General features: G+C 40.2%; 1 protein-coding gene and 1 pseudogene across 1 annotated transcript in view; both read right to left on the bottom strand.

Moving 5' to 3' along the window:
- The window catches only part of LOC119535329, a 32,728-nt pseudogene extending 18,121 nt beyond the window's left edge, over window positions 1-14,607 (bottom strand).
- Window positions 14,608-16,188: 1,581 nt separating this feature from the next.
- Window positions 16,189-21,831, bottom strand: part of LOC119535331 (hyaluronidase PH-20-like) — a 39,084-nt gene continuing 33,441 nt past the window's right edge. The window contains exons 4-5 of the mRNA XM_037837753.1: window positions 17,574-17,694; window positions 16,189-16,485 (exon numbers count right to left, since the gene is read on the bottom strand). Of these exons, the coding sequence (XP_037693681.1) occupies window positions 16,189-16,485; window positions 17,574-17,694 (418 nt within the window). The remainder of the gene's footprint in view (window positions 16,486-17,573; window positions 17,695-21,831) is intronic.

The following is a 21,831-nucleotide window of genomic DNA, read 5'->3' on the forward strand; positions in this document are numbered from 1 at the left end:
CAAGCCAGATCTCCCCTGCTTAGCCTTTTTGGTGAGTGGGGGAGTGAGTCTTGTGGGGCCCAATTGGTGTACCAAGCTTGCGTGTGTAGTTGGTGTTGCCTGCCCTGTATGTGGGGCGTGTTTCTGGGCAGTCAGGGAGGGGGGGTGGCCCTAACAATCAAATCTCCCTGATGATCCTAGAATTTTAAAGCTGCTGCAATAGTCTAATCCTTCAGTTCAGTCCTGCCACAGTTTGTCTCTGCCACTGACCCACAAGTCTTTGGTATTGGCGTATGGCTCCTGAGACTTGCAAGTGGGCCCCTCTTCCAGGCTGTGCACCCCGGGTCCTCTGTTGAGGGATGACTGTGCTATGTCACAGGTGAGTGCCGTCCCCCCAGGGCAGTTCTGGGCTGCTGGGCTGTGTAGGGAGGCTCCCAGTCTGCTCAAATGATGGCTGAATGGGGCTTTGTTAATTCACACTGCTCCACCTTCCCAGCTCTGGGACATTCAGCTGAGGTTGCAGGGAAGGCTAATGTCCACGCCCAGTTTTGTGGTGTGTGCCTGTTATTTGAAGCACTTCCGTCACACTGGGTTGTCTGGGGCAGCTCTGGGCTATGGGGCTGGTGATGGGCAGGAGTGTTTCCTGTCCACCAGGATGGTGGCTGTGAGCGGACACCCCCCTTTTCTTGGGAAGTTGTGTTGTTTAGTGAATTTTCTCAGCCACTGGATTATTGCCTTTTGTCTCAGAGCTCTCTTAGTTCTGCTCTTGACTTGACGTGCCCAAATTGCAATTCTTTGAAGCTTTCTGTATTGAGCTTCTTAGAGTAATTGTTTTAGAAAAAGCAAAAAGGATTTAAAAAAAAAAAAAAAAAACGGCCCTCCTCAGAGATCTAATGGGTTATTGAAATGCTAATAGACAAAGCAACCAGGGCCATTAAGGAAAGGTGCACAGGGCAGAGAGATCAGCTTTGCTTCGGGATTTGCATATGCGCCTCAAGGCCTGAGCTCCGCCCTTCCCCTTTCTGTGTTCACCAGAACTCCAAAAATCCTCTGCTTTTATTTTGGAGTTTTTCATGTTGTTTTTTTTCTATGCCTGTCTCCTCTCTGCTGGGCTGGCTGCTCTCAGAGTCTCTGGTGTCTGGTCTCAGTCTATCTATGGTTGGAGTTGGAATCAGTAGAATGAGTTTCCGATAAGAGCAGCCACTGCAATTCTCCCTTCTCCTTCCCGGAGCTGACAGCCCCTCCTCCCCCGGGACTGAGCCTGGCAGGGAGGGGCGCGGGTCCCCTGGCCGCAAAAACTTACAGATTTCGCTGATCTCAGCAGTTCCACGTTTTCATGAGTGTTGTATGAAGTATGCCCAAAGTCAGATTGCTCTGTGGTGTCCAGTCCACGCAGTTCCTGGCTTTTTACCTACTTTCCTGGAGGAGTAACTAAAACATACAGCTCACCAGTCTGTCATCTTGCCCCGCCTCTGTAGGTAGATTTTTGATGACTGATTGGATCTCTTTGCTTGTGATTTGTTTGTTGAGGTCTTTTATTTCTTCTTGGGTCAGGCTAGGCTGTTCATGTGTTTCCAGGAAATTGCCCATTTCCTCTAAATTGTCTAGTGAGCTGGCATGCAGTTGTTCATCAAATCCTCATGATTTTTTAAATTTCTTCAGGATCCACAGTAATGTCCCCCTTCTCATTTATGATTTTGTTTATTTGGGTCTTCTCTCTTTTTTACTTTGTCAGTGTAGCTAAGGGTTTGTCAATCTTGTTGATCTTCTTAAAGAACCAACTTTTGGTTTTATTTATTCTCTCTATTGTTTTTTGTTCTACATATCATTTATTTCTGCTTTAATCCTTGTCATTTATTTTCTTTACTTGCTTTAGTGTTACTTTCCTGATCATTCTCTAGCTTCTGTAGTTGTTCATTTAGGTCTTTGATTTTAGATCTTTGGTCCTCTTTAATATATGCATTTAGAGCTATAAGTTTACCCTCAGCACTGCCTTTTCTGGTTCCCATAGGTTTTAATATGTTGTATTCTCATTTTCATTCATCTCTAGTTATTTACTGGTTTTTTTTTCAGTTTCTTCTTTGACCCACTGATTGTTTAGGTGTGCATTGTGTAACCACCACATATTTGTGAGCGTTCTGGTTCTTTGATGGTTACTGGCTTCTAGGTGCATTGCATTATGGTCAGGGAATGTGCATCAAATAATTTCAATCTTTTTAAATTTAATGAGGTTTGTTTTGTGCCCCAGCATATGATCTAGCTTGGAGAACATCCCATGAGCACTAGACAATTTTTATCCTCATAATTTGGGATGTAATATTCTATATATGTCTATTAAGTCTAATTCATTTATCACATATTTAGGCTCTCGTATTCCTTAATGGTCTTCTGTCTGGTTGTTCTAGCTATAGAAGAGAATGGTGTATTGAAGTCTCCCACTATTATTGTAGAAACATCTATTGCTTCCTTCCATTTTGCCAATGTTTGTCTCATGTACTTTGGAGCACCTTTGTTGGGCACATAAACATTTATGATTGTTATTTCTTCTTGTTGAATTGTCTATTTTATTAGTATATACTGTCCTTCTTTGTCCCCTATGGCATATTTGCACTAAAAATCTATTATGTCATATATTACTACTGTTACCCCTGCTTTCTTTTGGCTGCAGCTTGTGTGGAATATTTTTTTTCCATCCTTTCACTTTCAATCTCTTTGTGTTGCTGAGTCTAAGATGAGTCTCTTGTAAACAGCATATTGATGGATCATACCTTTTAATCCATCCTCCCAATCTGTATCTTTTGATTGGGGAGCTCAATCCATTCATATTCAATGTTATTACTGTAAAGGCAGTTCTTGAATCAATAGTCTTGTCATTTGGTTTTTATTTGTCAGATCTATTTTTTTCCCTCTCTTTCTCTTTTTTTCCTTTAAGTTACCCTTACTAATATTCTTCAGTTCTGTGCCCTTCTCCAGATCTTTCTTTCATTTCTTTTTTTCTCAGCTGGTAAAACTCCCTTTAATATTTCTTACAGGGCAGGTCCTTTGTTAACAAATTCTCTCAGCATTTGTGAAAATTTTAAACTCTCCCTCAATTTTCAGGAGAGCTTTGCTGGATAAAGAATTCTTGGATGACAATTTTTCTTTTTTAGATTCTTAACTATGTTGTAGCACTGCCTTCATGCCTCCATGGTGCCTGCTGAGTCATCAGTACTTAGTCTTAAATGATTTCCCTTGGATGTGGTGAATTGCTTCTCTTTTGCTGCTTTCAGAACCTTCTTCTCTTCAGCATTTGGCAACCTGATTAGTATTTGTCTTGGAATGGGTTTATTTGGATTTATCGTATTTGGAGTTCACTGAGCATCTTTAATTTGCATATTTATGTCTTCAAATACTCTTATTAGCCCTTTACTCCTCTTCTCCTTCTGGGACACCAATGATTCTTATAATTGTGTGCTTCATGTTTTCCATCATTTCTCTGAGGTCCATTTCAAAATTTTTTATTTTCTTCATCATTTGTTTTTTTGTGCATTTGCATTCAATTACCCTATCCTCTGATCACATGTTCTTTCTTCTGCCTCTTCAAATCTGCTATTGTGTGTCTCCAGTATATATATATTTTTATTTTGCCAAGTGTTTGCATATCTTCTTTTTTTTAATTTATTTTTTTTATTGAGATTGTTCAGATACCATGCAACTATCCAAAGATCCAAAGTATACAAACAATTGCCCACGGCACCACCATACAGCTGTGCATCCATCAACACAGTTATTTTCGTTTTTCAATTTTTAGAACATTTTCACTACTCCAGAAAAGAAACAAAGACAAAAAAAAAAAGAAACTCACATCCTCCCATATCCCTATCCATGCCCCCCTCCATTATTGATTCATAGTTTTGGTATAGTACATTTGTTACTGTTGATGAAAGAATGTTAAAATACTACTAACTGTAGTATATAGTTTGCAATAGATATATATTTTTCCCTATATGCTTCTCTATTATTAACCTCTAGTTATAGTGACATACATTTTTCTAGTTTGTGAGAGAGATTTCTAATATTTATATAGTTAATCACGGACACTGTCCACCACAAGATTCACTGTTTTATACATTCCCATCTTTTAACCTCCAACTTTCCTTCTGATGACATGTGTGATTCTGAGTTTACCCTTTCTACCACCTTCACACACCTTTTAGCACTGTTAATTATTCTCATTATATGCTACCATCACCCCTGTCCATTTCCAAATATTTAAGTTCACCTTAGTTGAACATTCTGCTAATAATTAGCAACTGCTCCCCATTCTTTAGCCTCATTCTATATCCTGGTAACTTATATTTCATGCCTATGAGTTTACATATTATAATTAGTTCATATCAGTGAGACCCTGCAATATTTGCCTTTATGTGTCTGTCTTATTTCACTCAATATAGTGCCCTCAAGATTTCTTCATCAACCCATTTCTTTTAAGGTGGTTTTCTTCACACACTATACATTCTGTCCTAAGTAAACAATCATTGGTTCCCCGTATAGTCACATATTTATGTATTAAGCACCATCACCATTCTCTAAATAAGGAAATTTCTTCCACAAAGATGGAAGAAGAGTCAAAGAAGGCAGAGAGGCAAAAGAAAAAGGCAAGAGAAAGAGAGAAAAACAAACAAACAAAAAAACTTGATAGCTAGAAGGTGACAAAAGGAAAGATAGCATTAACCTAAAGTAGAATAAAGAGTCAGACAACATCACCAATGCCTGGAGTCCCACATCCTTCCCTTATTCCCCACCCACCCGCAGATGCATTTAGCTTTGGTATATTGCCTTTGTTACATTAAAGGAAGCATAATACAATGTTTCTGTTAATTCTAGTTTCTAGTTTGCATTGACTGTATTTTCCCCCAGTTTCACCCTATTTTCAACACCTTGCAATGTTGACATTCATTTGTTCTACCTCAAGTAAAAACATATTTGTACCTTTTATTACAATTGTTGAGCAACCTAGGTTTTCCTGAGTTACACAGTCCCAGTCTTTATCATTCGTCTTTTGTTCTGGTGTCCCACATGATCCCAGCCTTCCTCTTTCAACCATATTCACAGTCATCTTTGTTCAGTGTACTTACGTTGCTTTGCTACTATCTCCCAAGATTGTTTTCCAAATCTCTCACTCCTGTCTTTTCCTTTCTGTCTTCAGTGCTTCCTTTAGTGTTTCCTGTAGACCAGGTTTCTTGTTCATAAACTCAGTCATTGTCTGTTTGTCAGAGAATATTTTAAACTTTCCCTCATATCTGAAGGATAGTTTTGCCAGATATAAGATTCTTGGTTGGTGGTTTTTCTGTTTCAGTATCTTAAATATATCACCCCACTTCCTTCTTGCCTCCATGGTTTCTATTGAGAAATCCACACATAGTCTTATCAAGCTTCCTTTGTATGTGATAGATCGTTTCTCTCTTGCTGCTTTCAGGATTCTCTCTTTATCTTTGATGTTTGATAATCTGATTATTAAGTGTCTTGGTGTAGGTCTATTCAGATCTATTCTGTTTGGGGTACGCCGTGTTTCTTGGATCCATAATTTTATGTCTTTCATAAGAGATGGGAAATTTTCATTGATTATTTCCTCTATTATTGCTTCTGCTCCTTTTCCCTTCTCTTCTCCTTCTGGGACACCAATGACACATAAATTCTTGCGTTTTGTTTTGTCTTTAAGTTCCCAGAGACGTTGCTCATATTTTTCCATTCTTTTCTCTATCTGTTCTTTTGTGTGTAGGCTTTCAGGTGCCTTGTTCTCCCATTCCTGAGTGTTTTCTTCTGCTTCTTGAGATCTGCTGTTGTATGTTTCCAGTGTATCTTTCATTTCTTGTGTTGTGCCTTTCATTTCCATAGATTCTACCAGTTGGTTTTTTGAACTTCCAATTTCTACCTTATGTATGTCCTGTGTTCTCATTATATGGTTCATCTCTTTTGCCATATCTTCCCTAAACTTTTTGAATTCACATATTTTTAGTTATTTCAATTCCTGTATCACACTTGAAGTGCAAGTTTGTTCCCCTTACTGGGCCATAACCTCATTTTTCTTGGTGTAGGTTGTAGTTTTCTGTTGTCTAGGCATGGTTTCCTTGGTTACCCCAATCAATCCTCCCCAGACCAGAATGGGCTAAGGTCCCAGAAGGAAGAAATATTCAGTATCCAGTTTCCCTGAGGGTGTGTCTTAGAAAATTGGTACACCCTCTGATGCCTCCGGTCACTGTGCTTTTCTGCCCAGCAGGTGGTGCCTGTTAGCCTATAATTCTTGACTGGTGTAAGTTCTGAATGAAAGGCAGGTAATAGAGCTGAGTCCCACCCCTTTCCTCTTAGAGAAGATAGACCCCCTAGGGTCTTAGAGAGGCATTCCAATGGTCTCTCTCTGCCTGTGCTATACCCTTGTCTGGGTCACAGAACTGGAAACTCAAAATGGCTGAGGCTTTCTCCACTAAGTCAAAAAAGGAACAGAGCTAGTCCAAGGTGACCCTCCGGCTCTCCAAGGTCAGTCATCACCCAAAGCCTCTGTCTACTTGTTGAGGATTCATACCTTGTAATGAGCAGTTCACACTCACTAATTAAAACCCCAGGTGGAGCTCAACTGAGCTATATTTGCTTGCTGGGAGAGAGCTTCTCTCTGGCACCACAAGCTTTGCAGCTCGGGCTGTGGGGAAGGGGCTCCTGATTTGGATCCACAGTTTTTACTTACAGATTTTATGCTGTGATCTCGGGCATTCCTCCCAATTCAGGTTGGTGTATGATAAGTGGACAGTCACATTTGTCCCCCTGCAGTTATTCTGGATTATTTACTAGTTGTTTCTGTTTTTTTTCAGTTGTTCCAGGGGGACTACTTAGCTTCCACTCCTCTCTATGCCTCCATCTTAGACCCTCCTCTGCATCTCTAGTATATTTTTAATTTGATCAACAGTACTTTGCATTTCCATAAAATTTGCTATTTTTTAATTATTCTTTAAAATTCTTTATGCTCTTCTAGAGTCTTCCTAATGTCCTTCATGTCCTTAGCCAACTCGCTGAAGTTGTTTTGCAGATTTGTGTGTACATCCTTGATTAACTGCTCCAAGTTCTGTGTCTCATCCAGCTTTTTTAATTTGGTCATTTGGCATTTCTATATCTTCTGGTTTCTTCATATGCTTATGATTTTCTATTGTTATGGGCCCTGTGACATTTGCTTATCTTGATAAGGTTATTTTAGGATATACAGGATTATTTGAACACTAATCTATAATGTAGCAGAGCTACAGCTTGCTGGAGCACACTTTGCCTGTCCTCCCAGCAGATAGCACCCTTGAGCCACCTCTTATCCTCAAACCAGCTTTCCCCCAACTTTGCCTGTGCATTGTGTGGGGTCCAAACTGGGTGGAAATCCAATCAGCACACCTGTTCTTCATGTGTACTGGGGACTGCCAGGCCTGTGGGTGGGGGACAGGCCCTGGACAGTTCAGCAGTGGGAGAATGCTCAAAGGCACAGTGTGTCTGCCAGTTCCTGGGGCTCTGAATGGGCCACTCTGAGGCTTTGGGGTTCACTGTTTCACCCTCCAGCTCACATGCACCACAATCCCTGTCCACCGTTCATGCCCACAGGCTTCCGTGGAGGAAGAGTAAATGCAGTTACCAAAAGTCAGCTGAATCCCAAGTTCCCTCATGGGAGCTCCCCACCATGGTGGGTTATCTCTCCAGCCAGCTGCTGGTATGTGTACAACAGGTGTGAGAACCTGCTCCCTCCTGCCCTTCACAGCTGTTGCAGCCTCCAGTCCCCACTGGCAGTCCTGGCCAAACACACTCACCCCATCCCTTCAGGTACAGACTCTCCACCTTTCCACCCAAGTCCCCACTAAGTGTTGTGGGGTTCCCTGTCTGGTCGGCCACAACCTGGAACTGCTGTTCTGGTGAGCTTTCTGACTTTTATTTAGTTTGTTCATGAAGGAGAAGTTTGCCTTGCCTCTCCTAATCCTCCATCTTCTGGCCAAAAGATTTCTGACAAAGCTATCAAGCCCACTCAATGGGGAAAGAATAGCCTCTTTTATATATGGTGCTGAGAAACTGGAGATCCATAGACAGAAAATGAAGGTGGACCTCTACCTCCTTCCATGTAAACAAATCAACTAAAAGTTGATCAAAGACCTAAATATATGAAACAAAACATAAAAGTCCTAGAGGAAAAGAGGGAAACATCTTCAGAACCTTGTGTTTTGCAATGGTTTCTAAGACTTTTCACCAGAAATGCAAGAAACAAAAGAAAAAATAGATTAATGGAACTTCATCAGAATTAAAAGTGTTTGTGCATCAAAGAAGCTTATCATGAAAGTTAGAAGGCAACCTACTGGATGAGAGAAAATATTTGGAAACTGCATCACTGATAAGGGTTTAAAGTTCAGAATATATAAAGAAATCTTTCAATTCAACAAGAAAAAGACAAGCAATTTAATTTAAAAATCAGCAAAGACTTGTAGAGAGATTTTTCCAAAGAAGTCATACAAATGGTCAATAAGCACATGAAAAGATGCTCAATACCATTAGCCCTTAAGAAAAGGCAAATCAGGACCACAGTGGGATACTAGTTCACACCCACTAGCACGCCTATAATTTTTTTAAAAAAAGGAAAATAAGTTTCATAAGGATGTGGAGAAATAGGAACACTATTTCATTGTTGGTGGGAATGTAAAATAGTATAGCTACTGTGGAAAACAGTTTGGTGGTTCCTCATGAAGTATAAAATTATCATAAGACCTGACAATCCCACTTCTAGGTATATACATAAAAGAACTGAAAGCAGGGACTCAAACAGATATTTGCACACCAATGTTTACAGCAACATTATTTGTAATTGCCAAAAGATGGAAGCAACACAAGTGTCCATCAACAGATGAATGGGTAAACAAAAGTGGTATATATACATGCAATTATATATTATTCAGCCATAAGAAGAAATGGATTTCTGATAGTGCAACAACATGGATGAATCTTGAAGACATCATGTTCTGATTTGCTAATGCTGCCATTATGCAAAATGCCAGAAATGGATTCGCTTTTATAAAGGGGGTTTATTGGGTTACAAAATTACAGTCTTAAGGCCATAAAATGTCCAAGGTAAGGCATCAAACAATCGAGTGCTTCACTGAAGGATGGTGTTCTAGTTTGCTAATGCTGCAGAATACAAAACACCGGAGATGGATTGGCTTTTATAAAAAGGGGGTTTATTTGGCTACACAGTTACAGTCTTAAGGCCATAAAGTGTCTGAGGTAACACATCAGGAATTGGGTACCTTCACTGGAGGATGGCCAATGACATCCAGAAAACCTCTGTTAGCTGGGAAGGCACGTGGCTGGTGTCTGCTCCAAAGTTCTGATTTCAAAATGGCTTTCTCCCAGGATGTTCCTCTCTAGCAAGCTTGCTCTTCTTCAAAACATCACTCTCAGCTGCACTGAGTTCCTTCTCTTTGAGTCAGCTCATTTATATGGCTCCACTGATCAAGGCCCACCCTGAATGTGTGGGGCCATGCCTCTATGGGAATAGCCCATCTGAATCATCACCCATAGCTGGGTGGGGCACATTCCAAGCAAATCTAATCAGCACCAAAACATCTGCCCCACAAGACTACATCAAAGATAATGGCATTTGGGGGACACAATACATTCAAACTGGCACATTCCACCCCCTGGACCCCAAAATGACATTATCTTTCCAAATACAAAATACATTCATTCCATCATAATATCACAAAAACTTAAATCATTTCAGTAGCAATAGTTAAGTACAAGATCCTATCAAAATCAATTACAGGTGTGGTGGGTCCTAAGGCATAATTCTCCTTTAGCTTTGGATCTGTGGACTTAGAACAAGTTATATGCTTCCAATAGACAAAGGAGGGACATTCATAGGATAAACATTCCCATTGCCATAAGGAGAAAGAGTAAGGAAAACAGGGTTAACAGGACCAAAAGGGTTCCTAAAACCCACAGGGCAAACTCCATTAGATTTCAAAGCCTGAGAGTCATTTACAGAACAATGTTGCATCCTTGGGGCTTGAGAGAGTGGGAGTCTAACCCTCCCTAAGGGCCTTTGTGGCAGCCCTTTCCTCTCCAAACACTTGGGTGAGTGCTCCAACATATCCACACATTGGGGAGAACATCTTCTCGGCCCCACCCTCCTCAAACATTGGGGCAGCTCCCGGATTCCCTTCCACCTCCAGGGCACATGCTATACCCCTTCAGAACAGTGTGGTGGCAGCCAGGCTCTCCCCAATTCCCTGGAAATGTGCTTCACCCTCTTTGGGAACTTGGGTGGCAAAATTCTTCCAGAGCATCGAGGTGGAATGCCCACCCTTGACCTCTGGGGCAAACTCACCCTTTCCATGCATGTGGGCTGCTCCACTCTCCCAGACAAAGGCGTTTTGACTCCAGACCTCAACCTCCATGGCTCTGTCTTTGAAGAAATTTTTCCTTCAATTTGTTCCTTGTCTGTCTTCTCCAGTCCAGACTGGCAATGGCTCTGTCTGTAAAGATCTCGCCAAAATTCTGTTGGCTTTGCATGAAGCATGCAGGGGTCAAAGCCATCAGACAATAGGACTTTTCACAAATACTTTCTGGATAATTCCATCTCCAATCTTGGCTTGTACTGAAATGGCAGCTGGGTTCCATGTTTGGTTACATCCTCACGTTGGGCTGTAGCTTCTGGGATTCCACCCCCTGGAAGCCTGTGATTTTCTAAGCCATCAGCTTCTGGTTTCTTTGAACCCAAAAGTTCAGTTCTAAGTTTCTCTCTCTCTGCTCGCATTTTACTGTAAGCTGCAAGAAGAAGCCAGGATACATCCTCCACATGTGTTCTGGAGATCTCCTCAGCTAAGTATTCCAGGTTGTCACTTTCAAATTCTTCCTTCCATCTGACACCAGGACTCAATTTTGCCAAATTTTCTGCCACTTTAAAACAAGGATCACCTTTCTTCCAGTTTGCAATAACACAGTCATCATTTCTGTTCAAGTCCTTGTCAGAAGTATCTTTAGAGTCCATATTTCCACAAACAGTCTCTTTAAAGCAGTTTAAGCCTTTTCTATCAAGCTCCTTACAATTCTTCCAGAAACTCCCCATTATCCATTTAAAAAGCCGTTCCAACATGTTTGGTATTTGCAAACTCAGCAGCGAAACACCCCACTTCTCTGGTACCAAAATCTGTTCTAGTTTGCTAATGCTGCAGAATGCAAAACACCAGAGATGGATTGGCTTTTATAAAAAGGGGGTTTATTTGGCTACACAGTAACAGTCTTAAGGCCATAAAGTGTCTGAGGTAACACATCAGGAATTGGGTACCTTCACTGGAGGATGGCCAATGACATCCAGAAAACCTCTGTTAGCTGGGAAGGCATGTGGCTGGTGTCTGCTCCAAAGTTCTGGTTTCAAAATGGCTTTCTCCCAGGATGTTCCTCTCTAGCAAGCTTGCTCCTCTTCAAAACATCACTCTCAGCTGCACTGAGTTCCTTCTCTTTGAGTCAGCTCATTTATATGGCTCCACTGATCAAGGCCCACCCTGAATGGTTGGGGCCATGCCTCCATGGGAATAGCCCATCTGAGTCATCACCCATAGCTGGGTGGGGCACATTCCAAGCAAATCTAATCAGCACCAAAACGTCTGCCCCACAAGACTACATCAAAGATAATGACATTTGGGGGGCACAATATATTCAAACTGTCACAGATGGCCATTGGCATCTGGAAAACCTCTGCTAGCTCGGAAGTCACGTGGCTGGTGTCCACTTGCTCCCAGGTGGCATTTCTCTCTAGGCTGCAGCTCTCTCTTAAATGTCATTCTTAGCTGCTCTGAGGTCCCTCTGTTTGTGAGCTGTTTTTATAGGACTCCAGTGAACTAATCAAGACCCACCCTGAATGGGTGATACCACATTTCCATGGAAGCATTCAATCAAGAGGTCACACCCTAATCAAAGGTGTCACTCGCAGTTGGATGGGTCACATCTCCAAGGAAACACTCAATCAGAAGGGTCCAACCTAATCAACACAAGATTGCATTAAAGAATATGGCTTTTTCTGGAGGACATAATATATACAAACCAGCATACATCATTTTGAGTAAAAAAAGCCAGACACAAAATGGCAAATGTGTATCGTCTCAGTAATATGAAATAATTAGAATAAGCAAACTCATAGAACTTGAAACTAGAATACAGATTACTAGGGTTAGGGAGTGGGGTGGGATAGAAAATGGGAAGTTAATCCTTAATTGGTATAGAGTTTCTCTTTTTGATAATAGAAAATTTTGGTAATGGATAATACTGAATGTAATCAAAAGCACTGAATTATGTTTGAATGTGGTTAAAAGGGGATACTTTAGGTTGTATACAGATGTATTACTGGAATAATTATTTAAAAAAATCAATTGGGCTGTACAATACAGTGAACCCTAATGTAAACTATGGACCACAATTAATAGTATAACTGTAATAATATTGTTTCATCAATTGTAACAGAAGTACCACAGTACTTCAAAATGTTAACTATAGGTAAAACTGAGTATGTAAGAGGACTATATGGGTACTCTGTAGTTTCAGCCTTATTTTTGTGTAAACCTACAACTTCTCTAATAATAAATTATTTTACTTTTCTTAATATTTGAGATGGTGAGACTAGAAGCAGGAATGCCTTCAAATCCAATTCCATATGTAGGTACAAATGCAAATTAATCCATTTCACAACATCCTCTCTGACTTTGTAAACTGTCTACCCTCAACCAATTCAGTAACTTTTCAAAATGTTCAGGAAGTTAGCACAAAGTTGGGGAGCAGGAAATATGGCAGATGCTGATTTCCCATTTTATCCCCTTTCCTTCTTAAAAGGAGTATAATAAATAAAATAATCAGAATTTATCTTGTATAAATTAGGTGGATGACTAATCAAAGGAAGAGTTATTTCTCTATCAAACAGATGAATAATTAGGAATTCTTCAAAGTTCATACTTAACAAAGAAATGTCTTTTGGGATAAGGAGGAACCCTCCCCCCCCCCCAACATTAAGCAAATAGCTTCTTACCACAGAAAGGAAAAATAAAGGTTCTTTTCTGTATCCTAGCCTTGTGTAGACAAATATAGGCAGAGCATAATCATGGCATGTCATGGTAGAGATCCTCATGGATTCATGCATTTGGAATAGTGAGAAGTGCAGTATGTTTTCACTTGCCCCCAGGGATTTCCTGATACCAATAGAAGGATATAAAGCAGTACTGCTATTCCAGAGCTAAGAGAGCACATTGTTCCTCAAAACTTCCTCTCTTGGGCATATCCCAGAATAGTTTGGGGCATAAACATTATAGTTGTGGTAATCAAGATACAGATAACCAAAAGATCCTTGGGTCAGCTCTTAATTCCCAGCTGGATGGTTTCCTTCAAGAAAGCTTTTGCACTTTCTTTGTCTCAGTAGTCAATATCAGTAGCTGATACATTCTCTCGCATTTCAGAAGCAAACTTCTTGACTTCTGCCTATAAACTTCTTCTGTGTTCCAGTTCTGGGCCCACTGGGGTCTTAATTTGGTCTTGTTTGATTTTGTTACTCACAAGCAGGAGCTTTGATTGACACAGACTCTTTCCATGGAATCTATGGCTTATGAATATTTCATCCTTTGCAAAGTCTGTGTGATGCATGTTATATGTAATTATCATTTTTAATGTCCAGGTATCACCAGCCTAACCTTGCAGAACTTACAGGTATATGGCACTGAATGAGATAAAAAAAATTTTAAGAATTTATAAAACTATTCAAAAATGTTTAAGAAGTCTCAACTAAATGAATATATATTAAACATCAGTTTTTAAAAACTATGGATATAGGTATTCTCTTCTTTCATTCATTCAATAAATATCCATATTTCTCCAAAACAAAGAGATGAAAAAGATTATTCCACATAGTAAAATGAAATATCTTATACTGAAAGTGTAAATTATGGTCTGAAGAGAACAACATTTTCAATGTTACCTAATCTTATAAATACAAAAATAATTGTAGTACCCAAAACTGCTCTTTAATCTTTGATTATCAATTATATTCTGCTCAGAGTAAGAAAAATTGATTTGCATATCGGTGCATTGATAAGAAAGAAAAAAAAAAGCACTTTTCTTTAAACCTAAAACTCAGTCCTTGTCAGAGACACGGTATTCTATCAGAACACTTCTTGCTTAGGGATTTATTCAAAACAGAGCTTCCATTGGTTGTTATTTCCCCTTTGGTCTTGCCCCCTCATTTCTGCCATAGAACCTCCTCATGTATTGCAAAGTTACCAAGTGATTCTTTTCTTCTGGCCTGGAAAGTTCCTATTCTCCTTATTCCTGTTTCCTGGAGGTGCATGTTACATGCCAGGAGGCAGGCATATCTCTTGATAAAATGTGTGGGTGCACAATGAAATAAATAAGTACAGTTCTGTCTTCTGTTTGCTGTGCCTTGTGCTACCACTTCCTCCTTAGGCAGGTCGCTGCCGCTGCAGCGCCCCCTGTTACTCTCCTAGTTAAGCATGACTTGCTCTGAGTGTCCTTACGTGGCACCTCGCAGACTTTTTCAGCCCCCGCCCACCCTCTCTCCTCCATGCAGTCTCTGGCCATCTGCTTCTTCCCTCCTTTCTTCTCCAGGAAAGTCCTGGCCTGCCCTTCCAATAGTGCCAGAATTCCCCCTAGATGCCTTTCCTCACCTCACCTACACCATCAAAATCCCCTCTGCTGAGCTCTACCTGTATCTTGTCGTAGCACAGCAGCAAGTACAATTACCTACACTTAACCATGGGTCACCAGGAGCAAACTTCCCCTTCCTTCTCCTCTTCCCCTCTTGTAATGCTCCCAGGAAAGTTTGATCCTTTAAACAAATCTCTAAGTGGTAGAATTTTAGGAAGAGTTAGCAAGATATTGGAGGTGGGGATGAGTAAGGAGTTTAACATAGGATAGCCCCAAATTTTTTCACTCAATTTTCTCTTCTTGGATTCTTTTAAGAACATATAGGAGGGAGCAGCTCCCTTCCTTCAACAGGGAAAATTTTTTGAAGATTCCCAGATAAATGACACATCTGCAAAAGCCAGAGGCTGAAGGGAAGGGGCTTTCTCCTCAGACCCTTCCCTGGTAGGAGGAAGAGCCCCAGGGAGGAAGGCTTAGCTGCTGCTGCACTGATGTTGGCTTCACCAATTGTTCTCATCTTCTTGCCCCACCAAGAGGGGAACATCACAGAAGCAACAGAAAGGTGGGGACTGCCTTGTCCCAAGCAGGCCTTAGGTCCTCACTTCATTACAGTCCCCTTGTCCTGCTTGTGAAGGAGATGGTTAGGTGGGTGTGGGGTTCCCCTGAGGGGAGGCAGGCCTGTCAGGTACAGATACAAGAGTCTGCAAAGAAACCCCTATCTTCTGATTATTCTTAATCTATCCCTCACTCCTTCTTCACAAAATTTGTGTTGCTAGTGAGAAAATAAAAACAAAAACAGAAAAAAAAAAAAAACAAAAAAAAAACAGCCCTTGGCATTCAGAAGCTGGCCTGGTGCTCACAGCCAGGTCACATTGTTCTTCTATTGGGTATAAAGCATCTCACAGGACACCAGCCTCAGACAAGATTATTCTGGGCTATGATAAGAACAAGACAAAGCGGAGTCATACCACAATTTTGTCTAAGCACAGAAAAGAAGCAAGATCACAGTGCAACCCATGGAATCCCTCTCTCTTGCTAAATGAGGGAATGTGTCTTCTTTACCCAGTCATAGAATTGCCCGTGCTTTCTGACTGCATCCAGTCTAGAGCAAACCCCTGCTTTCCTGGATCCTCTCCCAAATCACCCAACCCAAATGCAAATTCTAATATCCTCTTACAGAGACACCCCAGGGTTTCTATTGATGTGTATTCCCCATTGTTGCAACAAATAATAAACTACAGGTATGTTCCTTGTGGTCTCTGGGGCATTGACATGTGTGTAAAGGCAGTGGTACATCATGTTCATTCACGTATGAATGCAGGACATTTTTATTGAGTACTGTCTATGTCCTAAGCTCCCATTCTAAGGGCTGAATACAATAAAGAACAAAGCAGACAAAAATCTCTGTCTTCAGAGCTCACATTCTTGTAGGGGAGACAGACAATAAGCAAGGTAAGTAAATTGAATATGTAGTACATTGGAAAGTGATCATAGCAAAGAAGAAAAATAAAGCAGGATTCATTTTTGGATGGGATGGCCTGGGAAGGCCTCACTGGTCTGAAGGAGGTGAAGAGTGAGCCTGGAGGATGTCTGGAGAAGGTAGAGGAAATTAGGTGCAAAGGTGATGAAGAAGGGGCCTGCCTGCCATGTTTGAGGACCTTCAAAGAGGCTGGTAACTAAGTAAAAGGAGACAGATAGGCAAAAGGAAGGGTCTTGTAAGGCCTTGTAGAGACTCTGACTTTCACTCTGAATGAGATGTGAAAGGTTGGAGGGTTTTAGATGAAGAATGACGTAATCTGAAGGCTCAAGAAAAGCCTGAAGGAGCATAAGAGAGAAGGAGGAAGGCAGCAAGGAGCTCCTGAAATAATCCAGGCAGAGATGACAGTGGCTCAGACCAGTTATTCTGACTGGTGGGACATGGTGACATTTTGGGTCTCCTGAAATTAATGTCACTTCCAAGACAGTATCTAATAATCCCTGAAATGTCTGATCCTTTCCTTTTTCCCAGTGCACAGTTACCCTGGAAAAAGGCCATAGGTCTCTTTGGGGAAGACTGGGAGAAAGATTAAGAGTATAAATTTTTAGCAGAGTGACAGGCTCCTTCCCCACGGGGACCCAGCCTTCATTTCATTCAAGGGATTCTGGGTCTGTAAACGGTCTCCGGTCTGGGTATGGATTAAGGGGCTGTGACTCTGTTTCTGTAATACAAGTTAGACTTTTGCTCCCTTACCCTAGAACTCTTCTTCTTACACAAATCAAGTAAGAATTTCATAGAATGCTGATCTATTTTACTTCTAGGTATCCTTTGATCTACTACCCAATGCTATAGTTCTCTGTAAGACTATTTTGATTGCTGCTTTGCTGTCCATTATGGTTGCTGCTCCCACCTTGTCTTTTGAGATTAAGTACTGCCTCTTGGCTTCTGCTAACCAGTATCCCACCATCCCCATTGTGTTTCAGGATCCAAATTCAATGGTAGAAGTTCCCACAGTAATATCTCACCTACAGAGAAGAGCAACCACAGAGCTCTTCAGATGTGATGGAGTTAGTCTCACAAATTTATTCCTCACAGTTCTGGTGAAAGGTGTGTCCTCTGGACATTACCAGGATGGGTGAGCAGCTCTTCCATGATAAATCCACTCTAACATTCCAGTCTCTCTAAGCCTTTGGATCCCCTCATCTATATTATACCAGGAAAGTACTGGTAATGTTGGCTACTTTTTGGTCCATATTTCAGCCAATGAGCCAAACAAACTGTTAGAGCCATTTCTAACCCCTTGAGCTACAACAATGAATCCAGAATCTCTGCTTAGGGAACCCATATAAATAAATTCAACCTAATCCAACTTTATATTCCTTCCACCATTATCCCATGCCCTTAATACCATTCCCACACATATTACCCTGATTTCTGTCTGTATAAACTGGAAATGTGGTTCTTCTGGAATGTAGCACACCTCCTCGTGGGTCACATTTTGTGCCTCACCTTTTGGGGACTGCTGGGGCTTCAGTCTAGTTGCAGGTCTGGAAGAAAAGAGAGGTGGTGGGGGAGGGTCATGAGAAAAATTAGATGTGTCTTGCAAGCCAACTACCTCTGGATATTCCACTGCAGTTTCACCTGGTGAAACAGGATTAATCTCTTCAGACAGGAGTAAGGGCTATTTCCTCAGGGGAGGTGGTTACATGTTTATCACACAGCAGAATTAATCTCTTCAGGTAGAGATTGGATGGCAGATTTCTTACGGCAGACTGGAGGTCAGGAGGCTGTTTCCTCAGGGCAGACCATCACAGGTTTATTTGGCAAACTCAGCAGAATCCCCACCACCATCACTATCAACACGTTTGTCCCCATTCCAATTTTCAGGATCCCATTCCTTTCCAACCAACACCCTCACTTTAACAGCAGACACACTGCTGGTTGGGAATTTAGTTTATGTTGTAATTTAGTCACTCACACAATGAGATTCTGGGTTTGGTTTTCAGAAATCTCAAGTCTATGGCTACATGAAATAAGATTTTCTTTCAGGACACACTTAGAAACTTCCATGTACTTCATGTGGCACTTAAATTGGGAATTTGAAGACTTGAGCACATCTCTTTCTTTATACGTGTATCCAACATACCTTTTAATTCCACAAAATTCTGTTAACATATTAGCACTCTCACCCAGACCCTTGCCTTTTACAAATACTTGAGTAGCTATACCCAATGGCGATGTTTTGATATCTGTATTGCCAAATCATGCCATGGGCTATCAGTACCATCTTGATTACTGAACATAGAGTAATTAGTGCATCTGAATCTAATCAGATTAGAGAACCAATCCCAAAAACCCCAGAAAAAATTCAAAAATCTCATCCTTAAGATTGTGTTTCCCAAGAACTACCTACTCCTGGTACCAAAACCATATTGTCAAGGTTCTTTGGGGAAGCAGTACCAACAGGAGATATCTGTAAATATTATGAGATCTTTATAAGAATTATCTTACATGACGTGGGGATGGGCAAGTCCAAATTCTGTAGGGCAGGCCACAAGCTGGGTACTTTGATGGTTTTCAATGAATTCCCTAGGAGAAGCTGGCTGGATGAAGTAGAGATAGAAATTCTTCCAACTGCTGAAATCACCACTTCTCCTTTTAAAGCCTTCAACTGATTGGATGAGACTTCTCTCATTGCTGAAGACAGTCTCCTCAGTTGATTGTAGCTGTAATCAGCCATGGATGCAATCAACTTACTGATGATTTAAGCCCATGAAATATCCTCACAGTAACAATCAGGCCAATACTTACTTGACCAAACAACTGGGCACCACAACCTGGCCAAGGTGACACATGACTTTAAGCATCACAAGTACCAACTAAAAAATTAATTTAATTGAAAAATGAATTAAGTTCTTTGAAAACCAAAGGAAGATCTGAATTGATTCTTACTATGGATAATAAGGCATGGCTTCATAGCAAAGGTAACATCTGAGTTGGACTTTGTTACAAAGATAATGTTTTTTATAATGTTACCTGAAAAGTGATATGGTTTTCTGCAGTCTGGCAAGAAAAAGTCCTTTTCAGGAAATAAGAAGGTGCTTTCTGTTGGTTTGTTTGTTTGGGTCTTTTTTGTTTGTTTGTTTGTTTGTTTTGGTTTTGGTTTTGGTGTGGGGGGGTGGAGTGGGGAGTAACACCACCAGCCAGAGCTTTAAGATAGGGCTGTTTTAAAACAAGAGGATATCAGCAGCTAATTATGGATTGGTCAATTATCTGTGGTAAAGGAAACTAACAGTAGTTAATGGTTTAGTAGGTATTCAGTAGGTAGGCTTAAAGAAATTGATTAGTATAATTAAGCATCACAAATTGCACTGTACAGTACCAGTATATTATTTATAACGAGTGGAAAAATATGCAGTAGAATAATAGCCCTTTGATTGTAAACATGGAAAATCTCTAGTTACAACAAAAGAAAATGTATGAAGGAATTGGATACAAGTATCCACATATATATAAATAACAAATGCAACCCTCTCCAACAGGGTGAACCTGGGCTCCTTTATCCTCCATGTATTAACTTATTTGATCAGTTGCTCTGTGTATAACCACTTCTCCATCCCTGGAGCTGTACCCCCTACCACCCATGCAGATGCCCTCCCTTCTCACCCTGCTGGGGCTCCAACATCCTGCGCTGGCCGCAGAGCTGCTCTCTGCTCCCAGACACCACCCACATGGCACCTGCCTCAGCCCACTCAGACTGCAACACCCTGTGCCAGACCCTCTACCCCTTATTCCCTATGCATCATGATTTTCCTAAAAGCTCCCTGGGTAATTGTAATGTGTAGCCAGGATTGACGACCAATGCTATATATGCACACAGTTCATACTCATAAAGCGAATGTCTTTAAATTAAAATAATGTTGCCTACCTGAAATATCCCTATCAATCTTCAGTAAACCTGACTATAAACTGTCAAGCCCATTAAAATTAAACAATCTAAAGAAAAAAAAAATGTGGCACATGAAGGAAGAAAGAGCTTTTGAAATTGTGTTTGCATGTGTTTTTCTTCTCTTTTCAGTTTATGTCTTGTATCACTGTCTATGAAGATATCTTGTTTCCCCTCCTAAGGCACTAAGCTTCCACTTCAGGTACAGGGCTGGGTGAATAAGGAAGCTCTTGATGTTGCAGTTAAATCAGTCAGTTTGATTTCCTTCAGGATTTAATAACATATAGTATAGATTATCATGTCTCCAAGTGAATTATAGGGTTTTTATTTTTTAAAAAGTAAACTTTTTAAGCACCAAATAGAGTAGGTAACTAATTATTAACTTGAATGAATTTTTAAAAGATCATTAGAGAACTTCTGCATTTGGTTGCTTATTCACACAACATGAGAACTGTGCTGCACTTGGATAGTAATAAAGAAAAGAAGGTGATTTTCTGCATTAATTATAACAACATTTACTAACCATAAATGTGAAATACATTTTAATTCCTTAAAAATAAGTTTATTTGTTCAAAACTATGCAAGACTGTTAATTACATGCAGTTGAAGTACACAAGCCATATAATTTGAAAATATTTTGAAATAGATTTTAATTTCTAAATGTAAGCCTTGTGAGGGTCTCCTAATACAACATTCTGAGGTGTTCTTATCACTGATCCTGGGTTGGACTAACACTGCAATCAAGGTTGTTCTGGAAGGCCTGTGACAAAAGCAGAAGCAATCCCAGCACAGGATAATGTCAACCCTTGAACCATTACTGTTCAAGGAATACTGCTCCCTAAGGAATGGGATTTGCTCTTTTCACATATACATGTTAAGAGGGAACATGGGATTCATCAACTTGTATCTGTTATGAACAATGGGCTTGTGCTTAGTTAAGAGGCTTTATTTTGTTAAAAAAGAAAACAGACAATTGAAGATAGCTCCTGTTAAAAATTCATAGCATCTGCTATTCTAGCATACATAGAAAAATTTAAGAAATGGGTGAGACTTATGAGACTTAGATTTCAATAGACAAGAAATTATGGATGCTCATGAAGTATAAAAATAACTTTTATTACTGAATTTTCTAAAGCTCTTTCCAAGAAATAATCAGGTTCATATACAAGCTTATTGCTAAGAAATATATTATGATCATGATTCTCATAATATAATAAAGAATATGAACTCTAAATCTCTGCACATGAATATTTTGCATTTTATTATTTTTTAAAGTTTTCCGTTCAGCACTGTTTCAACTCTTTGCTCCTGAATCTACTTAGACATTAAGAATCTAAGAATACTCTAATAGGAGATCTTCCTGCCATTATCAAACTGAGTTCTAACTTAGAAACAAGGCTGAGATAACTCCTGTGACTAAGCTTTGTTAGATATTTCTACAGTAACATAGTAAATATTGGTAAGGTAAGCACTTCAAGTAATAATGTGTCACATTTGAGGAACTCAAAAAGCCATGAAGAAATCTAGTGTTCATTCTAATTTAACCTGGCTGAACAGTAAGAGGGCTGTGTGCAGCCATGGAAGAGAAAAACAGGTGAGAGGAATAGCAAGGGAGGTTTTGGGAAAACAGGTGAAAAGGGGAATCAAAATGATTATTAAGATAACTAGAATAAAAATATGTCTATAGAAAGACTAAAGTTTTGTCCTGGGATGTCTCTGTTTTATGATGTATTAATGT

The sequence above is a fragment of the Choloepus didactylus genome, chromosome 5 (assembly GCF_015220235.1).
Source record: "Choloepus didactylus isolate mChoDid1 chromosome 5, mChoDid1.pri, whole genome shotgun sequence".
Lineage (NCBI taxonomy): Eukaryota > Metazoa > Chordata > Mammalia > Pilosa > Megalonychidae > Choloepus > Choloepus didactylus.